Source organism: Emydura macquarii, unplaced genomic scaffold (assembly GCF_026122565.2).
Source record: "Emydura macquarii macquarii isolate MOO-44397 ecotype Brisbane River unplaced genomic scaffold, CSIRO-AGI_Emac_v2 contig_3062, whole genome shotgun sequence".
NCBI lineage: Eukaryota > Metazoa > Chordata > Testudines > Chelidae > Emydura > Emydura macquarii.
This window is the reverse complement of record NW_027133199.1, coordinates 3997551-4023917: the sequence shown is the minus strand read 5'-3', so window position 1 is coordinate 4023917 and position 26367 is coordinate 3997551. Positions and strand designations below refer to the sequence as shown.

Genomic DNA, 26367 nt, shown 5'->3' with positions numbered 1-26367 from the left:
GTCTTAAATACAAATTAAGGGCTCAGTTGTTTCTTGAAGATACAGCTGTGTAGGGGGGAGAGGGAGGGGGGATTCCAAGGTGCACAGAACCAACTGTGATAGCCAGAGATGATATGTCTAGAGCAGCCACAATACTTCCCAGAGCTTCCGGGCAGTGCAGCCACATTATTATTCTTTTAAAGAGAGCAATGTGTGCTCTTTGCAAGCTTGACCAGCTACGGTGCCAGAATAGGAAATGTCATGGCCTGCAGCGGGAGGGGTGGTCCAGCACCTGCTGCGACTGACAGCTCTGGGTCCCCCTGCTCCCCATGGCTGGTGGCTCGGAGCCCCGGAGCCAGTGTGACCCCCCCGCTGCCTGCCCTCAGAGCAGTGGGGGCTGCTACCCCAGGGCTGAAGCGGAAAATGTCATGGAGATCTCTGAAAGTCACAGAATCCATGAGTTACGTGACCTCCATGAGAATCTTATCCTTAATCATGTTATACCTGTCTCTGCTAGATAGAAGAACCCATTATCAAACATTTGTTCCCTATGTAGGTACTTACACTGTAATCAAGACACTCCTACATTTCTCTTTAAGCTACATAGATTGAGCTTCCTGAATCTTTCATTATAAAGCATATTTTCTAATCCTTTAATAATTCTCATGGCTCTTCTTTGAACCATCTCCAATTTAACAACATTCATCTTGAATTGGGGACACCAAAACTGGACATAGTATTCCAGCAGAGATCACACCGGTATCAAATACAGAGGTAAAATAACTTCCCTATTCCTACTCAATATTCCCTTGTTCATGCATCCAAGGATTGTGTTAGCCCTTTTGGCCATAGTATCCCACTGGAAGCTCATTTTCAGCTGATTAACCACCAGGACCCCCAAATCTTTTTCAGAGTCACTGCTTCACAGGATAAATTCTCCATGTTGTAAATCTGAGTGCTTCTGATAGCAGCAGAAATGATGGAGCACTGGGACAATCAGTAAGAACAAAGCTGAAAAATGATTGCACTTACTAGCAAAGGAGAAAAGAGAATGAAGAGCAGCCCATTGTATACATGATATCTAATAATAATAGTAATCACTTTTAAAATAGAAAAAATTGCTGGCTCAATGGCTTAGTGAAATACAGTTGCTCTGTGGAGATCTGGGTTCTGTTTCTTGTACTTAAGAACTGCAGTAGTAATTATGTCAGTCAAACAGCCAAATATGATCCTGGAAATGGCTGTCAGCCCTAACAGAGGATGAACTTGGTGGCTCAGGCTAAAGAGAAAGTCGAATGCCTCACAATGGCCGCTCAGGCAAAAATTCAGAATTTCTAAGTCTATTCTTTGAGGTGGTCAAGCTAAGCCTGTTGTTTATCTACATGAAAGGAGAAAACTACTAGCTGCAGAATAAATGAAGTAGGACCCAAGGGTGGGAAGACTTTACTTTTTAATATTCTTAAAGGATGACATCATTTCCAACTAACCGTTTGCTATGTGTGTAAGGAAAGTAGAACAGTCAGAAATAACTAAACTGTGTATATTTTGATCAAAACAAATGCAAGTAGAACACTTTGGAAGAAAACTCTGTATTTTCTATATGCAGAAGACCAAGAAGAAAAAGAAAACAAAACAAAGTCAAGACCAAGAGGAAGACAAAGCAGACGAGTCTGAGTATGGTGAGGAACCATTAAAACCCATCCACCCTAAACTGGCTGATAGGCTGGAGGTAGAGCAACAAGTTAGAGAAAAAACCATCAACATCAGGAGGAAACCTGGAGAACCTGTTTTAATTCCTGAGTTGAGCCTGACAGGAAGTGTAACTCCTAATGATCTGTGTCCCAGGTAAGATTGCTCAGATATTTATGGTGCTCTAAAAATTAGTTTGTCATTTATTATTTTACGTAGCTGAGGTAATATATTTTATTAGACCAACTTCTGTTGGTGAAAGAGACAATCTTCCATGCTTCACAGAGCTTTTCCTCAGGTCTGTGAAGCTTGAAAGCTTGTCTCTTCCACTAACAGAAGTTGATCCAATAAAAGATATTACCTCATTTACCTTGTCTGTCTCATATCCTGGGATTAACACAGCTGCAACACTGAAACACTTATTATTTTGTCATTGTCAATCTTCTGTTATATTTTTAATTTGAATAGTATTTATTTATATTTAATTTAAAGTAATTCAACTTTAGAAATACATGCTGAATACCAGCTTAGCCTAGCTATTGGAATGTTCAGCATCTTCTTTCTGAAGTTGAAATAATTTTAAGTTCCTTTGTAGATCACATTTACGATCATGCATATATTTTAATGTTGGGCAAAATCCTGAAGGCCTCCTCAAGGAGGACCCTACATGCAGTATAAGAATTGCAGTACCACTGGCACTAGTAAGAATAGGTGCAAAGTGGAGAGGCCATTCACTGAACTTTGGTAGCCCTTTACGTACCCTGGAGTCAAACTCTGTGACAGCTCCCTGTGGGAGTGAGGATGAGTATCTGTAGAGAGGCTGAGGAAGTGTCAAGTAAATGTAGTGTGTCAAATTGCACAGATCCACTGGCCATGAATCCTTTAGACAGGGTGGCACCATGGGCCATGATCACCTGCACAACTGTGAGCTGTTGTGATATATGTGGCCTACCTGCACATGTGAAAAACTTCACACATTCACATATCCCAAAACCCTATACAAAATCCCTTTGTCTCAGGCTCTGGACAAGATACCTAGGGACTGGTAGGGACAGATTCCTTTTCACCACCCAAAGTTAAAGGGCAAGGTGCAGCTGCATCTGTACTTCATGGAATGTAGCAGATGCCAGGGTATCCCATTCCATGGGAAGTGTGTAGATAGTCTTCACAGATTGTTGACCCTTTGGTTAGGTCGCGAACTCCTCCCCTCATATTTTCTTGTTCCTACCACAGCCCAATACTGCAGCTTTGTGTGGGGTTTTGGGAGGTTGTTTGGGACGGACAGCCAAACCAAAGGCAGAGTATGGTCAGCTGTGCAGCTGGGAGGTAGCCATTATTTTAGACGAAGGACTATACTGTAGTAACTGCATCTCCCTACTGCCAATTGAGTTTTGTGGCCAGTAGATACTTGCAGGCAATATCTCCTATTCCCTTGCTTGCCCACAAACTCCCACCACGTCCCTATGCATTCGTCTTCCCAGTCTCACTCATGCAGTGCAGCTACAGAGGTTAGTTTGCAATTTTGGGACTTTCACAGCCATTGAGGAGGTTGAAGAATTTCACCAAATATGAATGTTTTTTGTTTCCTTCACATCAGTTATGTATATAAACTACCATTTTTGCAGTTGATAGATGTTAAACTAAGGCTGCCTCCCTTCTCCATGGTTTAGGCCACCATGAGCGCATTACACTTGAGCCCCGGTCGCTCTATAGGTTCCCAGGAAGCTTTGAAAAGGGCTTTCCATCATAAGAATGACATGTACAACATTGACACTGCCTTCTGCCCAAAAACCTCCAGTCAATAAGTAAACAAAAAATTACCCTGAAAGACACCAACCTTTTTAAAAATTAATTAAATCTTAAAAATATATATAAATAATTTAAAAACAAGCAGACTTTTTACACCAAAAAGGGAGAAGTGTCAGAGACTCCAAGAAATCCACTAGGGAGTTCACGGTCACTATCAATTTTATGTGGAAGGTGCTCAGACACTATGTGATGGGCAGTAGGTAGAAAGAGAAGAAATTTACACACTTGTCAGTATTTCACAGTTTAACACAGATTATTTAATGGGTGTCAGTACCTTAATACTGTTCCATATCAAGATTATGCGGAAAATAGCTTTAACATAAACCATTCCTTTTGCTGTTCAGCTTTCATACTGCCAGGAGATTTCAGAATCCTGACTGCTTTTGATATAGTTAATAATTTGTTGGGAAAAGAATTCTCACTAGATAAATGTTTTCCCCTTACTGTCATATGCAGAAGCCTCAAATAGAGATAAAATCTAACCTGTTCATTATAAAATCTTTTTGCATGCATGAGAAATCAAAGTAACTGTAGAGTTCACAAGCCATTTTCTGTGTAGTGATGTTTCTATAGAGTGATCAACTAGCATATTTTTGGTTTCATCTCCTGCTTTCTTTTCAGTAATCAGACTCCTATAAAATACCCAAAAGAGTGAAGATACTTTGCACAAAATCTCTCTTTGGTACAATTTATGTTTAACATGTTCACAGGGCAGAAGTTTTAAGACGAGAAGATGTAAAGAAACGTTCAGTATTTTTAAAAGTTCTTTTCAACACGAAAGAAGTGTCGAGGACCGTCTCCCGGCAAATAAGCTCAGACTTCAGAGTTCACTTTGGACAAATTTTCAATTTGCAAATATTCAACTGGCCAGAGAGTTTGAAACTTCAGGTACAATTCTTTTGCAAAATTGCACTACATAACAAATATTAAAAAGACAATTTCAATCACTTGCTTTTACTCTCTCTTGTTTATAATCACAGCTAGAAGATTGTAAAGTGTAGGTCATCCAGGGCTTGAATTGTTCCCCCACCTCAGCTCTAAATGACAAAGATCCAACTTTGTCATTGCATTTTTAGCCATGGGCATGTGTTGGGAGGGGAGGGGACCAAGATTTGTCCATTATCTCTGGTCTGGCCTCTGTGAATTTAAGACTCAGAAGAAATCAAAACATCTTTTAAAAAATACATTTAAATTAATAGGTTCTGGCTGGATTCTAGGTTTTAAAAGGGAAATCAATAAACAATCAAATTGTATGTTTCAGTAGGGTAGTGGAGTAATCCTTTTACTTTCAGAGAAAGCTTTGGTTTATACCACAGATAAAACAAATATGATGAACTGCTCTACTCAGGAAACTTGTCCACACAATAAAACTACTGTACAATTTTAAAAATTTAATACTCGATCAAGTTGTTAACTTGAGTTATAGGGAAGAATGCACTCTGAATTCTGAATACTGCTTTCATTCACGCAGAAAATAGGATAATTCAATAATGTAAAGAAACAGATAACACACTTTTAAAATAACCCATTGTTAAAATGCTATTTCTAGGGGGGGCCTAATGCAACATTTATCATTCAGGTTGTCTTTTGATGGTACAGTTAAAGGTACACACTAGCCTCCTTTCTTCCATGCCCACTTGTGCCACCCACACTCTTGCACAGTGACAAGGTATAGCTGCAATCCCTGCTCTCAGTGTAGTGCTGAAACTGATCCTCCTAATACCTGTTTTGGTGCAAACCACCCCAAGGGGAGGCAGGGCCATTGCTTTGTCCTCACACATTGTTGGGATGATTTAGTTGGGGTTGGTCCTGCTTTGAGTAGGGGGTTGGACTAGATGATCTCCTGAGGTCCCTTCCAACCCTAATCTTCTATGATTCTATGGACCTGTGCAGCTGGCCAGGCACATTGAGGAAAATAGACTGCACTATCCTAAGGGCTGATGTAGTGTACATGTTCTCATTTGCTGGTAGCTCAGCAGAGAGTTGTATCTTATGAGACACAGTCACTCCAATAGCTTCCCTGGTGTGGGTGTCTCTGCCATCACCAATTTGATCAGTAGTTTCATATTGTGTAGCAAGGTAGTAAGGGATTTTCATTAACGGCTAAATTTTGCCCTAATGCCACCAGACACATTGGATGTCTTGTGAAAGGGACACTCAGCAGTCAAAGTTACCAAAAGGATTTTGTCTGAGTCAGCAAGGATTCCTCCTGGATATTTCCTTAGACTGTTATCATGTTCACTACTTAGCCATGTACATGTTTAAACATTTAAATTTTTAATTATCAGTCTTTTCCTCTACCTCTTAATCATGTTAGCTGCTTTTTTCTGCACACTCTCCAAGTTGCTTGTATCTTTTTAGTAATGAGGCCCACAGAATTGAATGTAGTCTTTTACTATTTGCTTATTTCAGATATATGAAACAATGGGACTCAGCAGCACTAACCTGTTAGCAGAAATGTTTATACCTATCCCTGAGACTACAGTTCTCACTGGTAGAGCTGTTACAGAAGAAATAGAGTTTAGTAGCAACCAGCGTGTGACATTGGACCACGAAGGAGTTGGGAGTGGTATGGATTCTTTCTTACTCTGTGATTCTTGGTTAGAATGTTTTACTCTTAAATTGATCCCACACTTTTACATGGTTTTAGCCAAGTAAATAAAATATATTTCCATCTGTTAAGAATGTTCTGCTAATCTCAGGGATAAAGCATAATTCAATCAAGAACATACAGAACCTCTGAAACTGAGTTATATAAAACTGTCCCAGTTCACGTTATTAGCTAACTTTGTGGTTGGATTTTTCTTTGACCTACTTTGTAAAATACTTTGTTTTTATATAATTAAAAATTATTTAAAAATATTTAAAAAGGAGCTCTATTTGTTACTTTTCACTATTTAAAAATAGAATCCACTCCAAAGCTTTGACTATAAGAAATATATGTAGTGGGGTAGTGTGAGCTGGTATAAATCGGCATAGCTCAACTGATGTCAATGATTTACACCAGCTGAGAACCTGGCCCTGTAAAATACATTTGTGTTTATTAAATTTTTACTCTTCCTAGTTAGTTTGCTTACATACTGTCAAAATGCTTTCTTTATCACTTTTCTTGACTTTCAACAATGTTAAATCCCAATACCTCCTTTCTCAGTTGGTTCCCAAAGTCCCAGCACTTCAGACTCCACCATTTCATTTTAATGAACATTTAGATTTTCCCATAACTTGGTGTTTTACAGATTATTTAGAGATTAACAAATGATTTTAGCCATGCACCAAGGAGTTTACAATCTTAAATTAGACAAACGTAACACATGAAGATAAAAGAGAGGAGTAGAAAAAGGGGGAATGAAGGTAAAAATAATATTGAGAGTCATATTGTGAAGTGAGTGACTCATAAGCTGCAGTATTTTGCAGTGGAGGCTAGGGTAGGGCAAGAGAACAGGAGCAGACTGTACTGGAGTGAAAGTCAATGGTGGAAGTCAAGGTGAAAGATGTGGGGTCTGAGGAGAAGAGAGTGAGTGGATTGAAGGCTACTGAGCATGCTGGATATACGTAAGAATGTACATCATGGTTCCTAGGGGCTGACCTTTCAACCTTATGTCTTTTGATTACCTTTCAGGAATGAAACCACCATTTGGAAAACTGAGAGCTTTCTAATAGTGATTCAGTGTTCAGTTAGGAAAACAATTTCTTCCAAAAGCAGGTGTTGGTGCTAGTTGGTGTTAATAAGCACATTCTTCTCACAGATCCTGAATTAGTGTTTCATAAATAATAATTGGATACTGCAGTTTTGAAACTTACAGGAAAGATCATTGTATATGTTGGTTTTTCTCCTTGATGCAGGTGTGCCATTTTCATTTGAAGCTGATGGTGGTAATAAAATTACTTTAATGACCTCTGGCAAAGTGTCCCATAGTGTTTCCTGGGCAGTTGGAGAAAATGGAGTACCCTTAATGCCTCTAGTTTCCCAGCAGAGCACAGGGATTCCAAGGTAATACGCTGCTGTGACTTGTTGAAAAACTTAATATATTATGGTATTTAAAAGTATTTAGAAAAGAATAAATGCCAGCTTCCCATACTGCCCAACTCGTGTGCTTCAAACCTGATCTGGAGAGATTACCTCTAGGAGTGAGAGGATATTTTTGGCTGTATATCCAGTCAGTGCTTGACCTCTGCTGAGACTTTGAAAAAGAAAGGCCAATTGTGGTGTGGGGGAGCGGGTCCCATTAAATTTGGGATGTCATAACTTTGCTCCTGAAAATATCAGCTTGCAGTGGAGCCAAAATATCTTATGGTCTTTCTGTATTGTATAGTCTGGAATGCTGTGGATATTTTTGTCTGAACTGGATGCTTAAAGAATATCAGAGTTTGTTTTTCCCACTGATGCCCAGTGTAGTAGGGTCAGCTGCCTCCTATGCACCCCTTGTGGCCAGTGGGATGTCTGCAGTAGCCTGTTAATTTCTCCCCTCTTCAAGGTTATCCCATTATGCTCCCACCAAATAAGCAGTCTCCATGGGACTTCTGGTCAGGCTTTAGTCTCCAGGCCCTTCTGGCCAGGCTTTTATTCCTTTTCCATTTTCCCAGTACATAAACCAACACTGAAAACAACAACATAATGAATACCTTGACAGTCTTGAGCTCTGTCCTCAGGGGTTTCTTTCTCAGCTTCCTGCCTAGCTTCCTGCCTCTGTCAGTCTCAATAACTCTCAAAACCTCCCTTTATTACAACTTCTCTGTCCCTCTTTCATTGCAGTTTCTTACTGCTGTTTTAGAGAGGAACCACCTGACTGAGACCAGGTGTGGCTCCTTCATAATCAGGGCTCACTAGCCCTTAGGCCAACCAGCCATTAAAGATAAAACACTCCATTGCACCAGGGTATGCTATGAAGATGCCCATACATACATTTAACTTCCATTTGTGCTACCTTGTTTCTTGTTGCACAGAGGATCTATGATTCCAAAAGGTAAAATATATTTAATTCCAAAGACTTTCATAAACCACCATTTTGAAAATTCAAAAACTTGATTAATTCCATAACAAAAAAACTTCATGGTATTGTCCTGGTAATTAATTTTACTGTCCCTTTCATAAAAGAAAATATTGTCTGTCCTTTTATAGATCATAAATATTTGTATTAAAAAAACACCTCATGTCACAAAGAGAAAAATGCCAAAAGCTTGCTTGCTCTCTTATTGCAAGTGTGCAATCAAATTTCATATTTTCAAGTGGCGAAATTAACAGTCCAAGTATTTTTTTCAAAAGATTATTCTTTGTTTGTTATATTGCACTGACAAAAAATACATCTGTTTTTTAAAATCAGAATCCTTTTGTATCAACTCTGTCATTTCAGTGCTTTAAAAAATATTGATGCCATTGCATCCATTGGCACATCAGGCTTAACTGACATGAAGAAACTAGCCAAGTGGGCAGCAGAAACAAAGCTGGATCCAAATGACCCAAAAAATGCAGATCTGATGCAGTTGATAATGGTGAGAAGGCTTTAATGAAACCATTGTGTTGAAATCTGGATTTTGCAAAAATTGTAATGACTTTTTAAAGGAAGTGAAGAAAATAATCCTGCTTTAAACACAAAAAGTAACAGCTGAATTTTACATGTAGTTGATTTGCAATTCTGTTTCTTATGTTTAACATGACATATTGGGTATTCCTAGCTAAATTTTCCATAAATTTAACAATAGTCACTAAATTAGTGGATTTTAGAATCCTTAAAAAAAATGTAAATCTTTTTTGTATCCTAAGCATTAAAACATAGATTTATTCAGTTACTTTAATTTGTATAACATTTTCATCCTAACTCTGCCCCTAAATGCTTAATGTAATTATATTAGTCTTGCTGAAAGCCGTATTTTGCTCCCATTGAAGTCTGTGGGAATTTTGCCATTCACTTCAAAGAAAATAGAATTGGGCTCTAAATGGCCATAACAACATACTCTTGTGTTTGTTTAGAGGTATGAGGTCATCAGCTTCATAATCAAAACCAGGGTGAAAGTAAACCTTTTCGTTCTTTTTAGATCTGTTTTAGTTTCCCCTCTTGGTCTTCATTGTTGGATTGTTTAGCTATGACTAATAAATCAGTGGTACTCTTCACCTTTCTCTTTCATTTAGAAAATAATCTCCCAATTGAGTTTTGTTTGTTTGTTTGTAGAACAGTCAAACATGACAGATCCCACATGTCATGACATTAGGAAGCATACATGTACATCTAGAGCCGCCTGGTCACTGCTAGAAAAAATGCCTAAGCTCTAGTTTTGTAGAGTTCAAGCCAGTCTGGCTGGCTCCTATGTAATCTGGATGAAGAGATGAGAGGAGAATCAAGCCTTTAAAATGTGTGGTTAGTTTTTACACCTCATCTTCAGTAGGAAGGTTCTTCAAGTTATGGTGTAGGGCTGACATTCTGTCTGCTTTATGGAGATTCTGAGTTAGTTGAGTTTCCCTGTGCAGGAGAATTAATTTTCCTTTATTCAATAAGATTTGCCAGGCTGGCTGTTTTCCCAGAACAGATCAATAGTTTGGTTAAAGAGATTTATCTTTAAACCATTGAACAGTAAATCACAATCTTGAAAATTTGATGACATAATTTGTGATTTTTTTTTAGACATTGATTTTCAAAAGTCAGGCACAATAATGTGCATGCAGTTGTGTGCCTTTGAAAATCAAGTGCTTAAAGCTGACATAATTTACCTTACACTTTTTAAAAATTTTGATGGCGTTAAATTAACAGTGACATTAATTATTTTTTTAAAAATAAAAGAATTTACCTCAGCACAATTTTGAAATGCATTCAGATGCTGAGCTGCATCTGATCAGACTGACCTTGCAGAAAGTATAATTGGAATTGCAACTCTCATGAAAAGAGAAAACAAAACCATTCATGAGAATGGAAAATATGAAACAGGATATTTCTAATAAATAATACCATCATGAATTTAATATTGGGCACTTGATTTTGAAATGTTAAGCTACTTTTGCATTGATGTAACCCATTGATTTCAGTGGAGTTACACTGATATGAAACTGATGTAATGGAAAAGGAAATCTGACCATATTTTTAAATTATATAAGTATTTATGTAGGACCAAATTGTGAACCCCTTCAACTCCTGGGGAGCAGTTGTTTACCTACATAGTCCTATTGGAGTGGATGACACTACTCAAGTGAGTAGTGGTTTATTAAAGGGAATGAAAGCTCTTAGCTACCTAAGGCCTCAGTCCTGCAAAGACTTAAATATATGCATAACTTTATCCATGTGAGTAATTTCAGTGATTTGGAGGACCTGGGATCTTTTTAAACATTGACTTCAATGAGACTACTCACTTTACTAAAGTTATGCATATGGCTATGTCTTTGCAAGATTGGGACTTAACTTATACTGTACCATAGTTTTCCTTTATATTTTGCTATACGTATAGCTTCAGTTGCCACTCTAACATTTTTTACAATTTTTTTTATTATATTTAAATTATGAATGAATTAAATTCCACTATTTTCTTACTAAACACTAAGAATTATTACAAGCCTTATTTTAAAATATAAAATATTTTGTTTACATTTTGGCATAGTCAGGCTGCAGTGAGGTTAGATGCAGGTTACAGTGAGGGTCTTGTCAATATATAAGTGAAACTAATGGAATTAGTCAACCCATTGAAAAATTATTTTATGGACATTTTTCACTCAGAATTGAACTTTAATATTAACCTTTCTTATTTAGGTTGCCACTAGCGGAGATGCTTGTATTCCTGGTTTCTTCAGACTGGAGCAATTGCAGCAAGAATTTAATTTTGTTTCAGATGAGGAACTTAACAGATCAAAAAGATTCCGACTCCTACAACTCAGAAACAGAGAGGTGGCTGAGTTCCGTAATTATAAGCAAGTCCCTTTACATGAAAGAGAAATAAATGAAAAACTCTTTGAGGTAGGAAGTTATCTGAAATTATTTAAATTATGGTCCTTTAATAAAATATTTATCAGTTTTACCTTCAGTAATATTTGGCTTGATAAAATCAGTTCCTCATCACTTTGAGGGCCAAATTCAATCCCATTTACTCCAAAAGGATTACACAGAGTGTAAATCAAAAAAGCACTTCACTTTAAATGTACCTCCTGTTACCTTAATCTGGAATTTGATTGTCTCTTTCCAAAGAAATAGTTGCAGGATCAGACTCTGGAGGAAAAATTTAAGTGGCGCTCCACTGCAACAATCTCCCCTGTCCACAAGTCTATTTGGAATCCTCTTTTAAAGGAGAATTCCAAATATGGAAGGTCAAGAGAGGTTGTGCAAAAGTTAATGCAGGCACAGATTTGATTAACATTTGTCCGACTTTTCGGTGGGGATTAAAGAAAACAATGCTATTGAATCAAATATTGGGGGAACAATCAAGCCTATAGTGGGGGGGTTTTCATGTTTTTTTTTAAACCATCTTTCTTCTTTGATACTAGTTTGATTCTCTGATGTCGTTTAAGGTTCTTTAGGTGGCCTCTGCACCTTCCCACTCATGGGATGCGCTGGTGGTGTAAATGACAGTGGAATATTTCGGAGCAGTGCCTGTTGGAGCGTTCTCCTTGCCCCTCTTTTTACTTTTCCTGAACCTTCTGACAATGAGGCTATAAAAGAGTTTGTGGCACTCCAGCCACCTCAGTTCCTTCCAAATGTGTTAGCAGGCAGACCAGGAACCTCTCTGGGCTGATCCAGCCTGGATCTAACCTCTTCAAAGACACTGTGCCTTAGTTAGATTTCTTAGTTAATTAGCATTAGTGTTAGAAATTTTAGCTTTGTTTATTTTAATTATAAAAGTTATTTATTTTATTAGTTCCCGTACCTCAGTTCTGGCTCACAGATCCTATGGTGGATCTGAAGAGGAAGATGCCAATATTTTAAGAGGTGCGCTTGTCCCGCTGTATTCCCCACTTCAGACTGGCAAACAAGGTTTGCTTGGTTGGGGGAAGGACATCCTTCACAGTTCATGAACTGCAGCATGCATCTTCGCCCAAGAGCTTTCAAGGAGCATTAGAACCAGCTCCAAACCTTATTATTTCAGGAGGTGCTAATGGCCAAACCCTCCAGTTCTGTAGCCACCAGTTTCATGAGAAGCCTGCAGTAGACCCTAACCCCTCAGGGAATAAAGAAAAGCTCAAGATCTCGAGGGTACTGTTGTCTATCCCTGGAGTGAAAACAAAACTTTTGGTATCTATTTCCAGACACAGTGAAACACTGCAGGTGTTGGCCTCTATTAGCATAGCCAATCCTAGTGAGAGCACCTCTTCAGATCTATCATCTCTCCTTCTGGATAAAGGTGTGAGATACAGCTCCTGTTAGCAGGGCCAAGGACTATTTTGGGTTCCTTTTAGTTCCCTCAAGATTGAGTCTGAAAATGCCCTCAGAATCTAGGTCAAAAGTTAAGGTCACAGCACAGGGTAAATCCCTTAAAAAAAGGGCTCATGTCCTTGATGTATTGAACATAGCTGTTCCAGATGTTGGTTCCAACTCCTTAGTGCTGTCAGCATTTGCTATAACGGTAGTTGCCCAGGTACATCATTTGGATCTGCAGTTATATGCAGATCTAAAGATTGTGCAGATACCTGCAATCCTCCAGGCAGATTGATAAGGGGAATAAAAGAAAAGCTGCGGGGTACTTCCTGCTCCAACTTTCCTGATGGACAGGAGACAAAAGGTCACAAAAGAGCAGATTCAGATTTTCCCAGATCTTTCACTCCTCCTTCCTACAACACCTGTGGGGTCACCAAGGAGATGTCTCCAACTTTTCAATTTTAAGAAAGCCAAGGCCACTAGTTTTCCCTTTACTTACTACCTCTGATCCAAGATTGAATCTACAATCTGACAGTGAATTGATGGGTAGGTTAATATACCACCTTATTTCTCATCATGTAAAAAGAAAGGGTACCAAAGCAAACACTATACAGATGCTCCACAAAGTTCAGAGACATAGACTCTACTCTTACCGCAGTAGGTATTGTGGTAAGGTATCCTGATACAGAATATTGGCAAGGATTTACCTCTTTACTGGCCCTCACCTAGATATTATGGGTATGTTGAACACACTTGTCCTTATGCAGATCCATCCACTCCGAGGGCTCAAGGAAATCCTCATATCAGAAGCAGTGCTCTTGGATCTATCTACATCACTGGGATATAAAGAGCACTCCCAGATGGTAGGCCCAGATACACTCTGTGAGTATGTCTACACTAAAATTAAAAACCCACGGCTGGCCTTTGCCAGCAGACTCTGGCTTGGCTGGCTTGAGCTGTGGGGCTGTTTAATTGTGGTGAAGATGCTTGGGCTGGGGCTGGAGTCCAGGCTCTAGGACCCGGTGAAGTGGGAGGGTCCCAGAGCTCAGGCTGCAGCCCGAATTCAAATGTCTACACTGCAATTAAACAGCCCCTTTGTCCAAGCCCTGTGAGCCTGAGTCAGCTGGCGCAGGCCAGCCGCAGGTGTCTAATTACAGTGTAGACGTACCCTTAGTGTCTCTGTGATTTCGTTCCCTAATCTATATGATGGGGATAACAGTACTGCCCTATCTCACATGGGTGCTGGGAGGATCAATACATTAAAGAGTGAGGTGATCTGAGGATACAGGAAGCATGTTTCTATTTCGCTTCACATCACAAAAACCTTCACTTCCTTGTGGGGAAAGATCAGTATTGGTATATGGTCCTTTCCTTTTGCCTTTCTGCAGCTCCTCATATATTTACAAATTGTCTGTGGTGGCAGCACATCTAAGATGGCAAAGTATATACATATATCCTTTTTTAGGTGACTGGCTCATAGGGGCATTATCACAAGAAGGCCTGACCAGGGCTATGATATACATGACTCAGAATAAATTGGAAAAAAATCACACTTACTCCCTACACAAAGATTCCCTTTCATTGGAGCAGTTTTGGACAAGCAGATAAAGATTCCTGAAAAGTCAATCAGCTATACTGAGACTTCAAGAGAACGCCAACGAAACAGTAGTGGTGTTTCTCAGATTGATGGGCCACCTGGCCTCAGCTACATATGTATAATTCCTTTGCTTGGCTCATGATGAGAGCTTTGCAGCATTGGCTATCAAAACGTTATCTGTCAAGCTCAGACAGCATGATCTTGAAATCCATTCTCCCAAGAGAAGTGCTCCTATCCCTTTCATGATGGACATAGCATCACAACATTCTGAAAGATGATAGCATTCAGCCCCCCCAATTCCATCAGCAACTGTGTCACCTCCCATGCTTCCAGTTTGGGATGGAGAACCCATTTCAACAACCTAACAGTTCACTGTCATTAGAACCATTTGGAGAAGAAGCTACATATTGGTATACTAGAATGGAAGGAAATTTGCTGGGCTCTTGAATCTTTTCTTCCTCACTTGCAAGATGAGGTTGTTCTAGTTGTTTATGTGAAAAGCAAGGAGGAGGTCATTCCACTCAGCTGTGCAAGCAAGTTGTAGCACTATGTGGCTGGTGCATCCATCACAGCATTTAACCATAATCCTCCATCTGGCAGGCAAAGACACCTTTTAGCAGATCAAGGGACAGGGACAGATGAGAATTGCACAAATGGTCTCTAAAGACATCAGTGATGGATGAGATCTTTGCTTTCTATGAAATAGATTTGTTTGCAGCAAGGCAGAATGCCAAATGCCTGAGGTTCTGCTTGAGATCAGGTGCAGACAGTCCATCTAGTTCAGCTGCAATCCTATTTGACTGGGGAACAGGCCTCCTATACACCTTTCCTCACCTCTCCTCTGATCCAAAGAGGAATAAGAAAGATGAATCCAAAATAATTTTGATTGCCCCAGCAAGGGTGGGACAGCAGTGGTTTCCAGACAGCCTTCATCTCTCCAGAGGAGGATGTCAACTTCTCCATGTGAGCACAAACCCATTGTCTCAACACAACAAGATTTATCATCTTTTACTCATTTACTGCATCTGACAGCATGGGCCATAAGATTCTGACCAATGTAGGGGGTGCAACATGTCTTGATAAATTCCAGAAAACAATCCTCTTGCAAGTACTATAACTTCAAGTGGAAAAGGTTTCAAATTTGGGCCTCCAATAACAATATAATCCTGACTTGAGCTTCAATACAATATATGTGTTACAAATACTAAGTGGGTTAAATTATGTATTGAAGAGAGATACAGATTAATCTCTTTCCCTCTCATATTAGGGTTAAATCACAAAGATAAAGGTGGTTGTCACAGTTCCCAAAGTAACTGCACTTCTGACTCCTTCGTGGCCTCCTTGAGGACACCCCACATAGGTTATAGATCTTTAGCTGTCACCTTTCTCAGGGTGGGATCCTATGATCCTGTCCCTCCAGCTGGGGAATTTTATGTTGCATATTTCTGTAATTCACTGTGATTATCTCAACAGCTCTGATCTTAGTTCAAAACTTGCAGTCCTATTCTCTCAGGGGCAGTGATAGGGTTAACCAATGACCAGCCAACTCTCATAAAGCTGTACATTGAGAACAAAAGCTCTGCAGAGAAAACATAAAAAAACACAACAGCTTATTTGTAAGTCTAGGTTACAAGGCACTTACCCATCTTCCACAAGGAGGTGCTGGTAATGTTAAAGTTCTTCTGGCCCTTTCCACAGTGTCTGTATCTCTTGGTCACAGTTTCATGTCAGTTTTTGGATCGGGTGAAAATGACCACTCTCCCCACAACAGGCTGGCCACTTTACACAGTTTACAGTTCTGTGTTTGCCAGGCATCTTAAACCAGATCAAATAGAATATGCAATTACCCCCAGGGCTGAAACTTCCCCAGGCTTGTTACCTGCCTTAGGGATTTGCATTCATTACCTCCTAGTTGTTTTAGTTCCTGCAAAAAACCCTGTAATTCCCCATGTAGCCAGGAATACAACCACAAATTAGCCCATAGTGATACATGTACCATAAAAATACTATAATAATCTTTGAATACTTCATGTGTTCATACCTGTGTCACAGTAGCCTCCTTGGCATGCCTTAGGCATATTCCCAGTGTAGAAATTTGCAATGCTGTTAAATGGAGCTCTGTTCATGCATTTACAAAACATTATGCACTAGATCTCGCATCCCAGTTGGGTTAATTAGATCTCCATGTCCCACCCTCCTCAGATGACAGCATTGCTCATCAAGCTATCCCATGAGTGGGTAGTGCAAAGGCCACTCATAGAAGAAATGAAGATTACTTACCTGTAACCGATATTCTTTGAGATGGACTCTGCACATTTACATTCTCTACCCACCTTCCCATCTTCCTCTGAGTCCTAATTACAATTCGGACCTGAAGATGCTGGGGAAGGAACTGAGGCAGCTGGAGCACCAAGCCCCCCTTTATAGCCTCGCCCTTGGAAAGAGAGGGGCAGGAGAGGTGTCAGAACGCTCTGACAGGCACTGCTATGAAACAATCCATTGTCAGAGCTGCACTGTTGGTACCTCCCCATAAGTGTTATGCAGAGTCCATCTTGTGGGTGAGTAACCTTCATTTCTATATTTCCCTGATTCCATATATCACAAATGTTTTATTAGGCCTTAATGCCATTCTGTGTATTTCTCTTTCTTTCCCTATTGTTACGTTTATTGATTTTTTTCAAAAACAGAATAAAAAATCTGAATAATTTTCTCAAAAAAAATGTGCAACCAGTGTAGTTACTTCCAGTCCATGGGATCTACATAAACTCCTTTGACTGAAACACATAAAACTTTGAATACATTTAGTTCGTGCACTTCTTCCCAGGAAGGCCTGTTGCATCACCAGTATGATGATACAGGTCTGCCCCTACTGTAACTGCCAAACCTGGCAATTCAGACAAGCCCACAACTACATTTTTCCACTTCAGATGAAATTTCAGTTTACACCAACAAATCAAAGTTTAACTCTGTATAGGAAAGGATAATAGAAAATTTTCAAAGCTATCCATTGTAGTTTGTCACATGACTGCTGTCTATATTACTGGCCTGTGCAACTGAATTGCTACATACAGCCTTAAAAATGTACCTCCTAACATCTGAAATGTGTTGGTTTACTTCGAGCCTATATGTTTATATTAATAAAATGGTTTCCATTTCCTTATGTGACACAAAATACTAGAAGGGACATCAAATCACAAACTAAATTTTCTTTATTTACTCTTAGAACTATGAGAAAAGGCTCCGTGAGAGGGATGTAATTGACAGCCAAGATCACCTAGATGCACACAGAGCATTAGTTGCCAAGTATCTCCAGAAGGTGAGAAATGCAGAAAAAGTCAGTATTGATCTTTCTTACTAATTTGTTTGTTACGACTCTATTTAAGGATTTTTAAAGTAAAATCCAAACACCACATTTTTTACTGCATTTTATAAGTCAAAAGTTGCAGATGTAATCACAAATTATATTTAAAAAATTGATATAAAGCGGAGTCCTCTGAATAGCTATAGTTTCAGCCCAGCAAGAGTTCTATTGGCATAATTCAAAACTTTTGAAAATAATAGAAATGGGGAGACATGTTTTATGAAACTATTTAGTATTGTATTAATACTATAAAGCAGTTACTATAATACAAAGGTATAAGGACCTTGGCAGGAAGGAATTAGGTGTAAAATTATAGTAAGAAAATAGTAGGACTCAGTATTGCAGACTCCATCACATAATTAATTATTAAGATAGTTCTTTAAGATGCAAATTCTACTAATTAGAGTGTGTGTCTCTCTCTCTGAACTCCCCAAGAAAACACCATCCATTCTTCTGCTTCAGTCTGCTAGCACAGGATTGTTTGTTCCACTGGAAACTGAAAGAATTAAGGAGTTTTAAAATATTTATTTTCTTGCAGATATAGTGCTTGAAAAAGGGCCTCATTGACAGGAGGTCAATGGAATCTGGAACCTGAAATCTGAAGTACTCTATTTAGCCAGAGAATTGATATAGCATAGATAGCAGTAGTGCAAGCTTCTTCACACTGTTTGATCGATGTGTTTCAACTCTCGCTTTAACTTTTTGTTAAGATATCCAAAAAAATGTCAATTTAGTGCCAGTTTTGTTTAATTTGTAGTGTGGACTCTTCTCCACTGCAATCTGGTGAGAGAGGACTTCTCTGAATATATGCCCTCTCATATTCTTCCATTTTCCCTGTCCAGATATACTGATCGAGGCCCATTAGTCTGGGATGCCTACCAAGACTGCTTCTAGAAGAGTAAAATTACTCCTAGAATGGAGTAGTACTTTGTGCTCAGGAAGTATATAGAGAAAGGGAATCAAGAATCCCTGAACATGCCCCTTCCTTTTATGATGGGGTTAAGAAAAATAGCCCTTGTTTTTAATAAATTGAACCACATGTATTTTCAGTGATTTTGGATAAGACATATTGGTTTTGTTTCCAGGTTAGAGAATCAGTGATAAACCGCTTCCTAATAGCAAAGCACCATTTTCTTCTTTCTGACCTGGTAAATGAAGAGGAGGTTCCTAATCTGGGGTAAGAGGAACATTTTTTTATCATATCTAAATTAAAATAACTAATTTTAAACTGTCCATGTTTCTAAGCTTACAATTATTTCTTTCCCACACAATTTTTAATGTTGTACTCCCTGTTTATTAATGTTATAAATTTAATGTAATGCTATATGATTCTGTAAGCACCTAGGCTTATCTGTGCCAAAATGCACAAGTGTCTAAATAACTGTATTAAAACTGTGCATCATAAATGTTTTAAAGGCCTGGACTATAGTGCCGGTGATATTCAGCGGCAGTTGACGGGAGATACACAAGCTATGCAGAGTAGCTTGCATATCTGCTGTCGACTTCCTCACTTCTTCTTACCGCGGCATTCCTACTATGCTGCACCAACAGGAAATGCCCTCCCGTCGACACAGTGTTACTCTTTTTGTGGGGGTGGATTAATGGCGTCGACTTCCGGATCGATTGAGCAGGTCTCCATTGCCGCTCAGTTGATCCCACAGAATCGATCCAACAGCACTGACAGTGCTGCCATTAGTATAGACATAACCAGAGTAATATACTATTTTCAGTAGAAGTATTCATTCACAGTGTCCCTTATTTATATGCTGCCATGTTACTTTAGGCTGTGACCAAATCTGACCTCATAAGCTTAAGGAGAGTACATCTTAGTATGCACCTGAATGATTGACTCCAGATAAAACCCAAGTATGGTAGCTTTCGTGGTTCAACAGACAGCACTCTTCCCACTGAATCAATGCTGAGCAAATGTCTCAGCATGGTGCTAAGGGGTCACTGTGAGGTTGGAATTGCATTGTTTCAGATCAGACCTAAATCTGTTTATCTGTATCATGGGAATTGGTTGAGCACCATCACCACAGTTTCTAATTGCTAAATCCACTAAATTAGATTCACTTAATGTTCTCCATAGAAAACCTCATAATGAATTCTCCTCTTCACCTCTCACAGGAAAGCTATATATATATAAAACCACAATCCTGATTATTTGTAGAGTAGACATTTTCAACCCCAGTGTAGTTTCTGCTGGCTATTATGTTCATTACTGCCCATTGTACACTGGTGTGTAATTTTGTTTTGAAGTATTGAACAGCTGCCACGTTTCATCCAGATGTAGCTTTACTGTGCTGATGGATTAAATAGTTCCTATTCTATGTGCATGTTGTATGTGTCTGTGGGAACATCTATGAAAGGCATATCTGAGTATGTATGTGTAAGTGTGTGCATAATATATGTATATAATTTTGATATTCATTTAACAGCTCCCCAAAATACGCTATGCAATTTTCACTATCCTGTCCACTCCACCGCTGATGGCCCGCCTTGACGCTCCTTTCATCTCCTTTCTTAAGATTATCTCACTCTCTTTGTCTGTGCTGATTCCAATGCTTGGAATTGTCCTCCCTAGCCCTGTTCACTGCCCTACCTTCCTCATTTTATTTGGTTCTCTCCTAAAAAAATCACTTCAGTCCTCATATCTACAAGAAATGTGAGGGGGAAAGAAAGGTAACAAAAAACTAAACAAATAAATAAAAAGAAATACCACATCATGTTAGTATTGTCCCCTGCATGCTTCGTATCTACGTCAGCCCCCTTTAATACAGTTATGATCCTCACATATTATGTCATGTTTATGTTGCTCTTTGGGGCTGGGGCCCAATTTTTATTTATTTTGTGAAGAAGCTAGCACGTTGTAGTGTTCTTGAATAACAATAATAAATAGGCATCTATATATGCATATATAAATATAGATACTAAGTTGTTTCTGGATGAAAGAAAGTATTAATATAAGTTATCATAATGTTCTTATGATCTTGATCTTAGAATTAAAGTTTGAAACACAGACAAGTAAAAAAACTGATCTTGAAAAAGGTGCTGTTTGGCCCTCTAACCTGTCTTGCTGCATATAAGGCATTTTGAGAAAAGAGTGAGCAGACCAGGGGGAAAAGAGAGGGGTGGAGGAGGATGTGCAGGGATAGACTGGAGAAAAGATGCAAGGAGATGCCCTGCAGATAGTGTGAAATCATTTTTAAAAGTGCATTTTTATTTACCTTGTGCCTTACATATCTCTCACCTTGTTGCTGTGCACCCTCATATGTCTCTTTACTTCTGCTCAACCACATTTTTGTCTCTGAAATCTCTTCTCTTTTCTTGCCAGAATATTATGTATGTATTTGTTTATCTTGTGACTGATTTTTTTTTACCATGTTTCCTTGCCTCCTGTATTTCAAGTCTTTCTCTGCATCACCAGCACATAAATGACGTTCATTAGCATTTGTTTGTTTTAAGTCTGTTTAAGCAGACAGGTAATGAATGACAATTGCGTTTCTTTGCTACTAGAAAATTTTGTTTACTACAGCATTGTGGCCTTAAGATATGATTTTAACTTTTGATTCAACAATGTAAACGTAAATAGTCCCATCTGCTGGCAGTACAGAGATTTGCTACCTTTCAACAAAGAAACAATTATTTTTGGTGCAGTATTTTCATGTTGCAAAATGAGAAACAACATAAACAAGATGGCGCACACACATTGATAATTAATTTCCCAGTTCGTTTAAAATGAAATTAGCTAAACTGATATAGATTCCCATATGATTAATACTGATTAGTACTGAGCATTGTTTTCAAATCAGATTATATTTTTAATAGATTCAAAAAATGCGCAATACTCTGCAACATGAAGAATATGTTGAGTGAATTTTCTTATGTAAAAAAAGTAATTCACCTTTTTATACTGTCTTTTTACAAGAATGATGCACTTTTTTAGTTGCATATTATGAGAAGTTGACCTTGGCTAGCAGTTACTTTTTAACATTGGTTCTGGAATACTTTCTATTATTAAAATATGATTGTAGAGTTAGTATCACTAAAGTATGTTTTCATACAAATCTGTTTTTATTCTTTTTCTGTTTTTTCTTTTTGTACTGCTTTGCCTTGTGTTGAAAGTTCTGAGGGCCCAGGGTATGTCATGGCACATTAATATCTGTTTCCCCTTTGTAGCCTACTGTTTGTCTTAGATAGTTCTGAACTTAGATGTTTTCTGATGTATTACATACATTGGATAATATCATCTAATAGACACCTTGTTGATATAGTTATAGTAGGTTACATCCATACTGAAGTTTTTTAATTAATTTTATTTCATATTCTCACCTAGTTATGATGTAATCCTTCTATACATTTGATTTAAAATTTATAAAAAACAAAATACAAAATGTTTCTGTGCTAATTAACAGTTAAACATATTTTGCAGTAAATGATACTGAGAGAATAAATTTCTCTGTGTCAAGGGAGTGTTAGAACTCCAAATCCTGTGTAGAAAAAATTAAAACTCTGTTTTATGATTTCTAGTATTTTAGGACTCAGTCTTTTTAAACTGGCGGAGCCAAAGCGACCATTAAAGCCAAGAAGAAAGGAGAGGAAGAAAGTTACAGCACAGAATCTATCAGATGGAGACATAAAACTTTTAGTGAACATTGTTAGAGCTTACGATATTCCAATAAGAAAACCTGTTTTAAGGTATGAACCTTTTAAATGACCTTTAGTTGGAAATGTTCTCTCTCTTTATAGCAGCTCTTTAATTATCTGTTTTAAAATCTTTTTCATACTGGAGGCTAAATTTTTTAATTTGGCTATATAAATTGCTCCTTGAAATTTGCATGCAGAAGCTGTGTTTAAATCACTGTTTTGTGCATGTGTCAGTAAATTATTTTAGCACAATTAAATAGCCAGTTTTGAACATTTGGCTTCATACGTGTTAAATGATATGATTGTTGTTATCCTCATGATAATAACACAAAGAGAGAAATTTACAAATACATTGGTGATGTTGTTTAATAGTACAGATATTGCTATTTTGCAAGCTCCTTAGAATCATGATACCTAGCAATACCTGCTAAGATCAAGAAAATCTGATTTATTGTGCATATTAGGCTGTCTGAGAAAAAATAATTGGAAGATAATTTGTGATTTTGAGAATATAAATAGCCAGGTAATATCAAACATACAATCCCTAAAACAAGTATAAATATCATGCCTTTTAATTATATCCAGTACTTATATCCCTTGTATTTATATTAAATAAGATTATATAAATTAGATTCATAAAAGAGATTCCAGATAATCTTTTCTACATACTATTAGTTATTATATGCACAGTAGAACCCCTGTGTTACAAACTAATTGGGGATTAAGAAGTTCATAAAATCAAAAAGTTCATAAAATTTAACATTTCAAAATCACAGTAGGTAAGGTGCATAAATTGCACTTCATAATAATCGGAGGTATAAGACATCCATCTAATCTGAACATAAAACAAAAGAAAATAATGCCTGCTCAAAAGCCTAACTGAACAGCAAGCCTTACATTGTGCTTGAAAACTTGCAAAAATCTCTCAGAGACAGATTGGAGTAATTTCCAAGTAAGACAAAAAATTTTAACTGCACCCAGAGCTAATTAGTGTTAATCAGTAACTGAACATGCAGCTTTGCTGTAACTGCAGCATTGCAGTAACTGAACATGTTGCCCTTCTGCTACTCTACCTACTTATCATAACTTATGTTTTATTGGTCTTTCATAAATTCTCTTTTATGAATAAGTGTAAAGTATAACTTCATGATTATGATATGGTAAAAGTTTGAGAAGGTTTTTGATGAGAAGGAAGAGAGAGGCTTATTTTAAGCTAGTTATCCACTTAATCTGTTTAATGTGCATTAAAGTGACTCTTCCACTTAGTTCTCTTCCACTTTGGAACTTACAACGTCTTCGAGTGCTGGTCCCTATGTGGATTCCATATGTGGGTGTGCATGTGCACAATGCGCCGGAGACTGGAACTTTTTGGAGCAGTCTCCACCAACCTGCGTGTGCGTTGTGCATCGGCCATAGGGTGCATCCGAGGTCTTATGAGACCACACAGGTCGACGCGCTCTCAGCTACCTCTTAATGCCACATGACCAGAGCTGGAACCCCTTTCCTCCTCGTTTTTTAACTGTATAGCAAAAAAAAAAAGTTTTATTGTTGTATAAAGTTCTTTTAGTAGTTGATAGTTAGCAGTAATAGTATCGTTAGCTTCCCGTCGTTCTACCACCTGGGGCATCCTACTCGCTGTGGGGAACTATGCCCAGACAAGCCAGTTTTAAGAACTATGCTTTGTGCCCGTGCTCCTTCTCAGTGAATAATGAGCAGCAACGTTGTCTTTACTGTCTCGGGGAGACCCACATTATTGCCCACTGCTCCATCTGCTGCTCCTTCCCATCACGAAGCCATGAGACCCAAGAACTCAGACTGCATAAGTACCTCCTGGATGAGGTGTGCACACTCAGATGTGGCACCGATGAACCCACCGGAGCTCACAGCCTCACCGCCATTGAGCACTTCACCCGCTAGGGTGGCACTGACGGTACCTACAGCACTGACAAAAACCCATGATGCTCATAAGAAACACAGCCATGGGCATAAGGGCAAATTCCTGAGAGGGACCGCCTCCGAATTCAGCGTTCTTCTTCGAGTGATTGTTCATGTCAATTCCAGTTAGGTGTGTGCGCGCCTTGTGCATAGTTGTTGGAAGGTTTTTCTACTAGTAGTACCCATAGGGTTGTCTCTGGAGCCCCCTGGAATCTCTCTGCTGACTCTCCGCCTTCTCAGTTTCTTCGTTCCACCTGTGATGGTTGGCTGGGATATGTTGCCTCTTGCTCAGCAAAGGTCCTTCCTTCAGTGTTGTCCTCTCTTTTGTCTGTAAATAGTTAAAGTAGTAGTAAAAATAATGTTAGTCATTAGTAAGTAGTTAAAATAGTTGTATTAGTAGGATCTCCTTAAGGGATCATTGCCTCCCCTCCAGGGGCTGGGACATGCCTCGGTTCCCTGGATTTAAACCGTGAGGGGCTTGTAAGAAGCCCATGCTTAAGAGTGACCCGCATACCACATGTCTTAAGTGTCTTGGGGAGACATACCAAAGGGATTGCTGCAAAATTTGCAGAGACTTTCATCCCTGCACATAGAAGGAAAGGAGACAAAGGCTAAAGTTCCTCCTGATGGAGGTGGCTCTACCTCCATCCCTGAGTCCATTGGAGCCAGGACCCATCAGACATTTTCTTCATCCCCTGATCGGGGCATATGTTCTGCACCTTTCCCCTGATATCTCAGGTGCACAATGTCCTTCCGAAGGTCAGGAAGGACAAGTCAACAATGATCTTGAGAAACCACAGGGCACCATCATGCCCCCAGCACCGCTGGAACCACTGATTCCAGCCGGAGCCTTGTCATCCCCAGATGAGGCACTCATCCCTCCCGTCCCTCCTCCCCCGGATGACCGTGGTCAGTATCAGGACCTCCTCTGTCACATGGCGACAGCCCACAACCTTACAGCTTAGGACATAAAAGGACAAATTCCTGGACATTCTACCATCAGTGAGTCCTTTACGCACTGCACTCCCTATCCACAGTGCACTAATCCAAGCAGCCCAGGCCGTCTGGCATGGCCCAGCATCATGTACCATGACACCTAAACGAGCTGACAGACGTTACTTTGTCCCAGCCAAGGGCACTGACTTCCTTTTCAAACACTCACAACCCAATTCTCTCGTAGTACAAGCGGCAACAGAATGCTCCCAACAGCAGCAGTTTAAGACCACTCCTCTAGATCAAGCGGCCAAAAAGCTTGACTTGATTGGGAGCAAAGTTTAATTGTTGGCAGGCCTGCAATTCCATATTGCCAGCTACCAAGCTATACTGGCAGAGTATGACTTCAGATCGTACTCTAAATTGGCGGAATTTCAAGCTTCAATTCCTGAGGATAAACAAACAGAATTTAAGTCCCTCGTTGATGAGAGTAAATTAGTGGCCAAGGTCTCCCTCCAGGCAACAGTCAATGCAACAGATGTGGCATCACGCTCCCTGGCATAAGATGTGGTTCTTTGCATAAACTCCTGGCTCCAGACTTCTTGTTTCCCTAAGGAGGTCCAAACCACCCTTGAGGACCTCCCTTTTGACAATCAGAAACTCTTCAGTGATAAGACCGACGAGAGTCTTCTCTTGTTCAAAGACTCTCATGCCATGGGCTTCTATACCCTGGCTTCAACTCGCTGCCAAAGCTGGGCTTCTTTCCAACCCTGATATTCCACCCGACCCACCCACCAACCCTACCCTCCACACCAGCAAGAACAGCCCTGCCGCTGCCAATGCTTCCAACAACCCAGATTTTCCACCGCCTCCACCTCTACCTCCTCCAACTTCTCAGTGTCCCTCCAGACAACCCTTTTGACTCTTCCCTTGAGAACTGCGAACCCCTCCCCACTCCTCCTCTGGTCTCCCCAGTTGTCTTCAGGGGCCGTTTTGCTCGCTTTGCCCACAATTGGAGCAGGATTAACACCGATCGATGGGTATTAGACATCATCCACTGGGGTACCTCATACAGTTTTTCACCTTCCCCC

The 26367-nt window shown here is 39.3% G+C and overlaps 1 protein-coding gene across 4 annotated transcripts in view; it reads left to right on the top strand.

Annotated features, from left to right (window-relative positions):
• The window catches only part of CC2D2A (coiled-coil and C2 domain containing 2A), a 107979-nt gene that overhangs the window by 46204 nt on the left and 35408 nt on the right, over positions 1-26367 (top strand). For all 4 annotated transcript variants that reach the window (XM_067530369.1, XM_067530370.1, XM_067530367.1 and 1 more), the window contains 9 exons: positions 1586-1824; positions 4188-4365; positions 5890-6046; positions 7321-7468; positions 8829-8967; positions 11208-11411; positions 17624-17716; positions 18847-18938; positions 22292-22459. In XM_067530369.1, the coding sequence (XP_067386470.1) occupies positions 1586-1824; positions 4188-4365; positions 5890-6046; positions 7321-7468; positions 8829-8967; positions 11208-11411; positions 17624-17716; positions 18847-18938; positions 22292-22459 (1418 nt within the window). The remainder of the gene's footprint in view (positions 1-1585; positions 1825-4187; positions 4366-5889; positions 6047-7320; positions 7469-8828; positions 8968-11207; positions 11412-17623; positions 17717-18846; positions 18939-22291; positions 22460-26367) is intronic.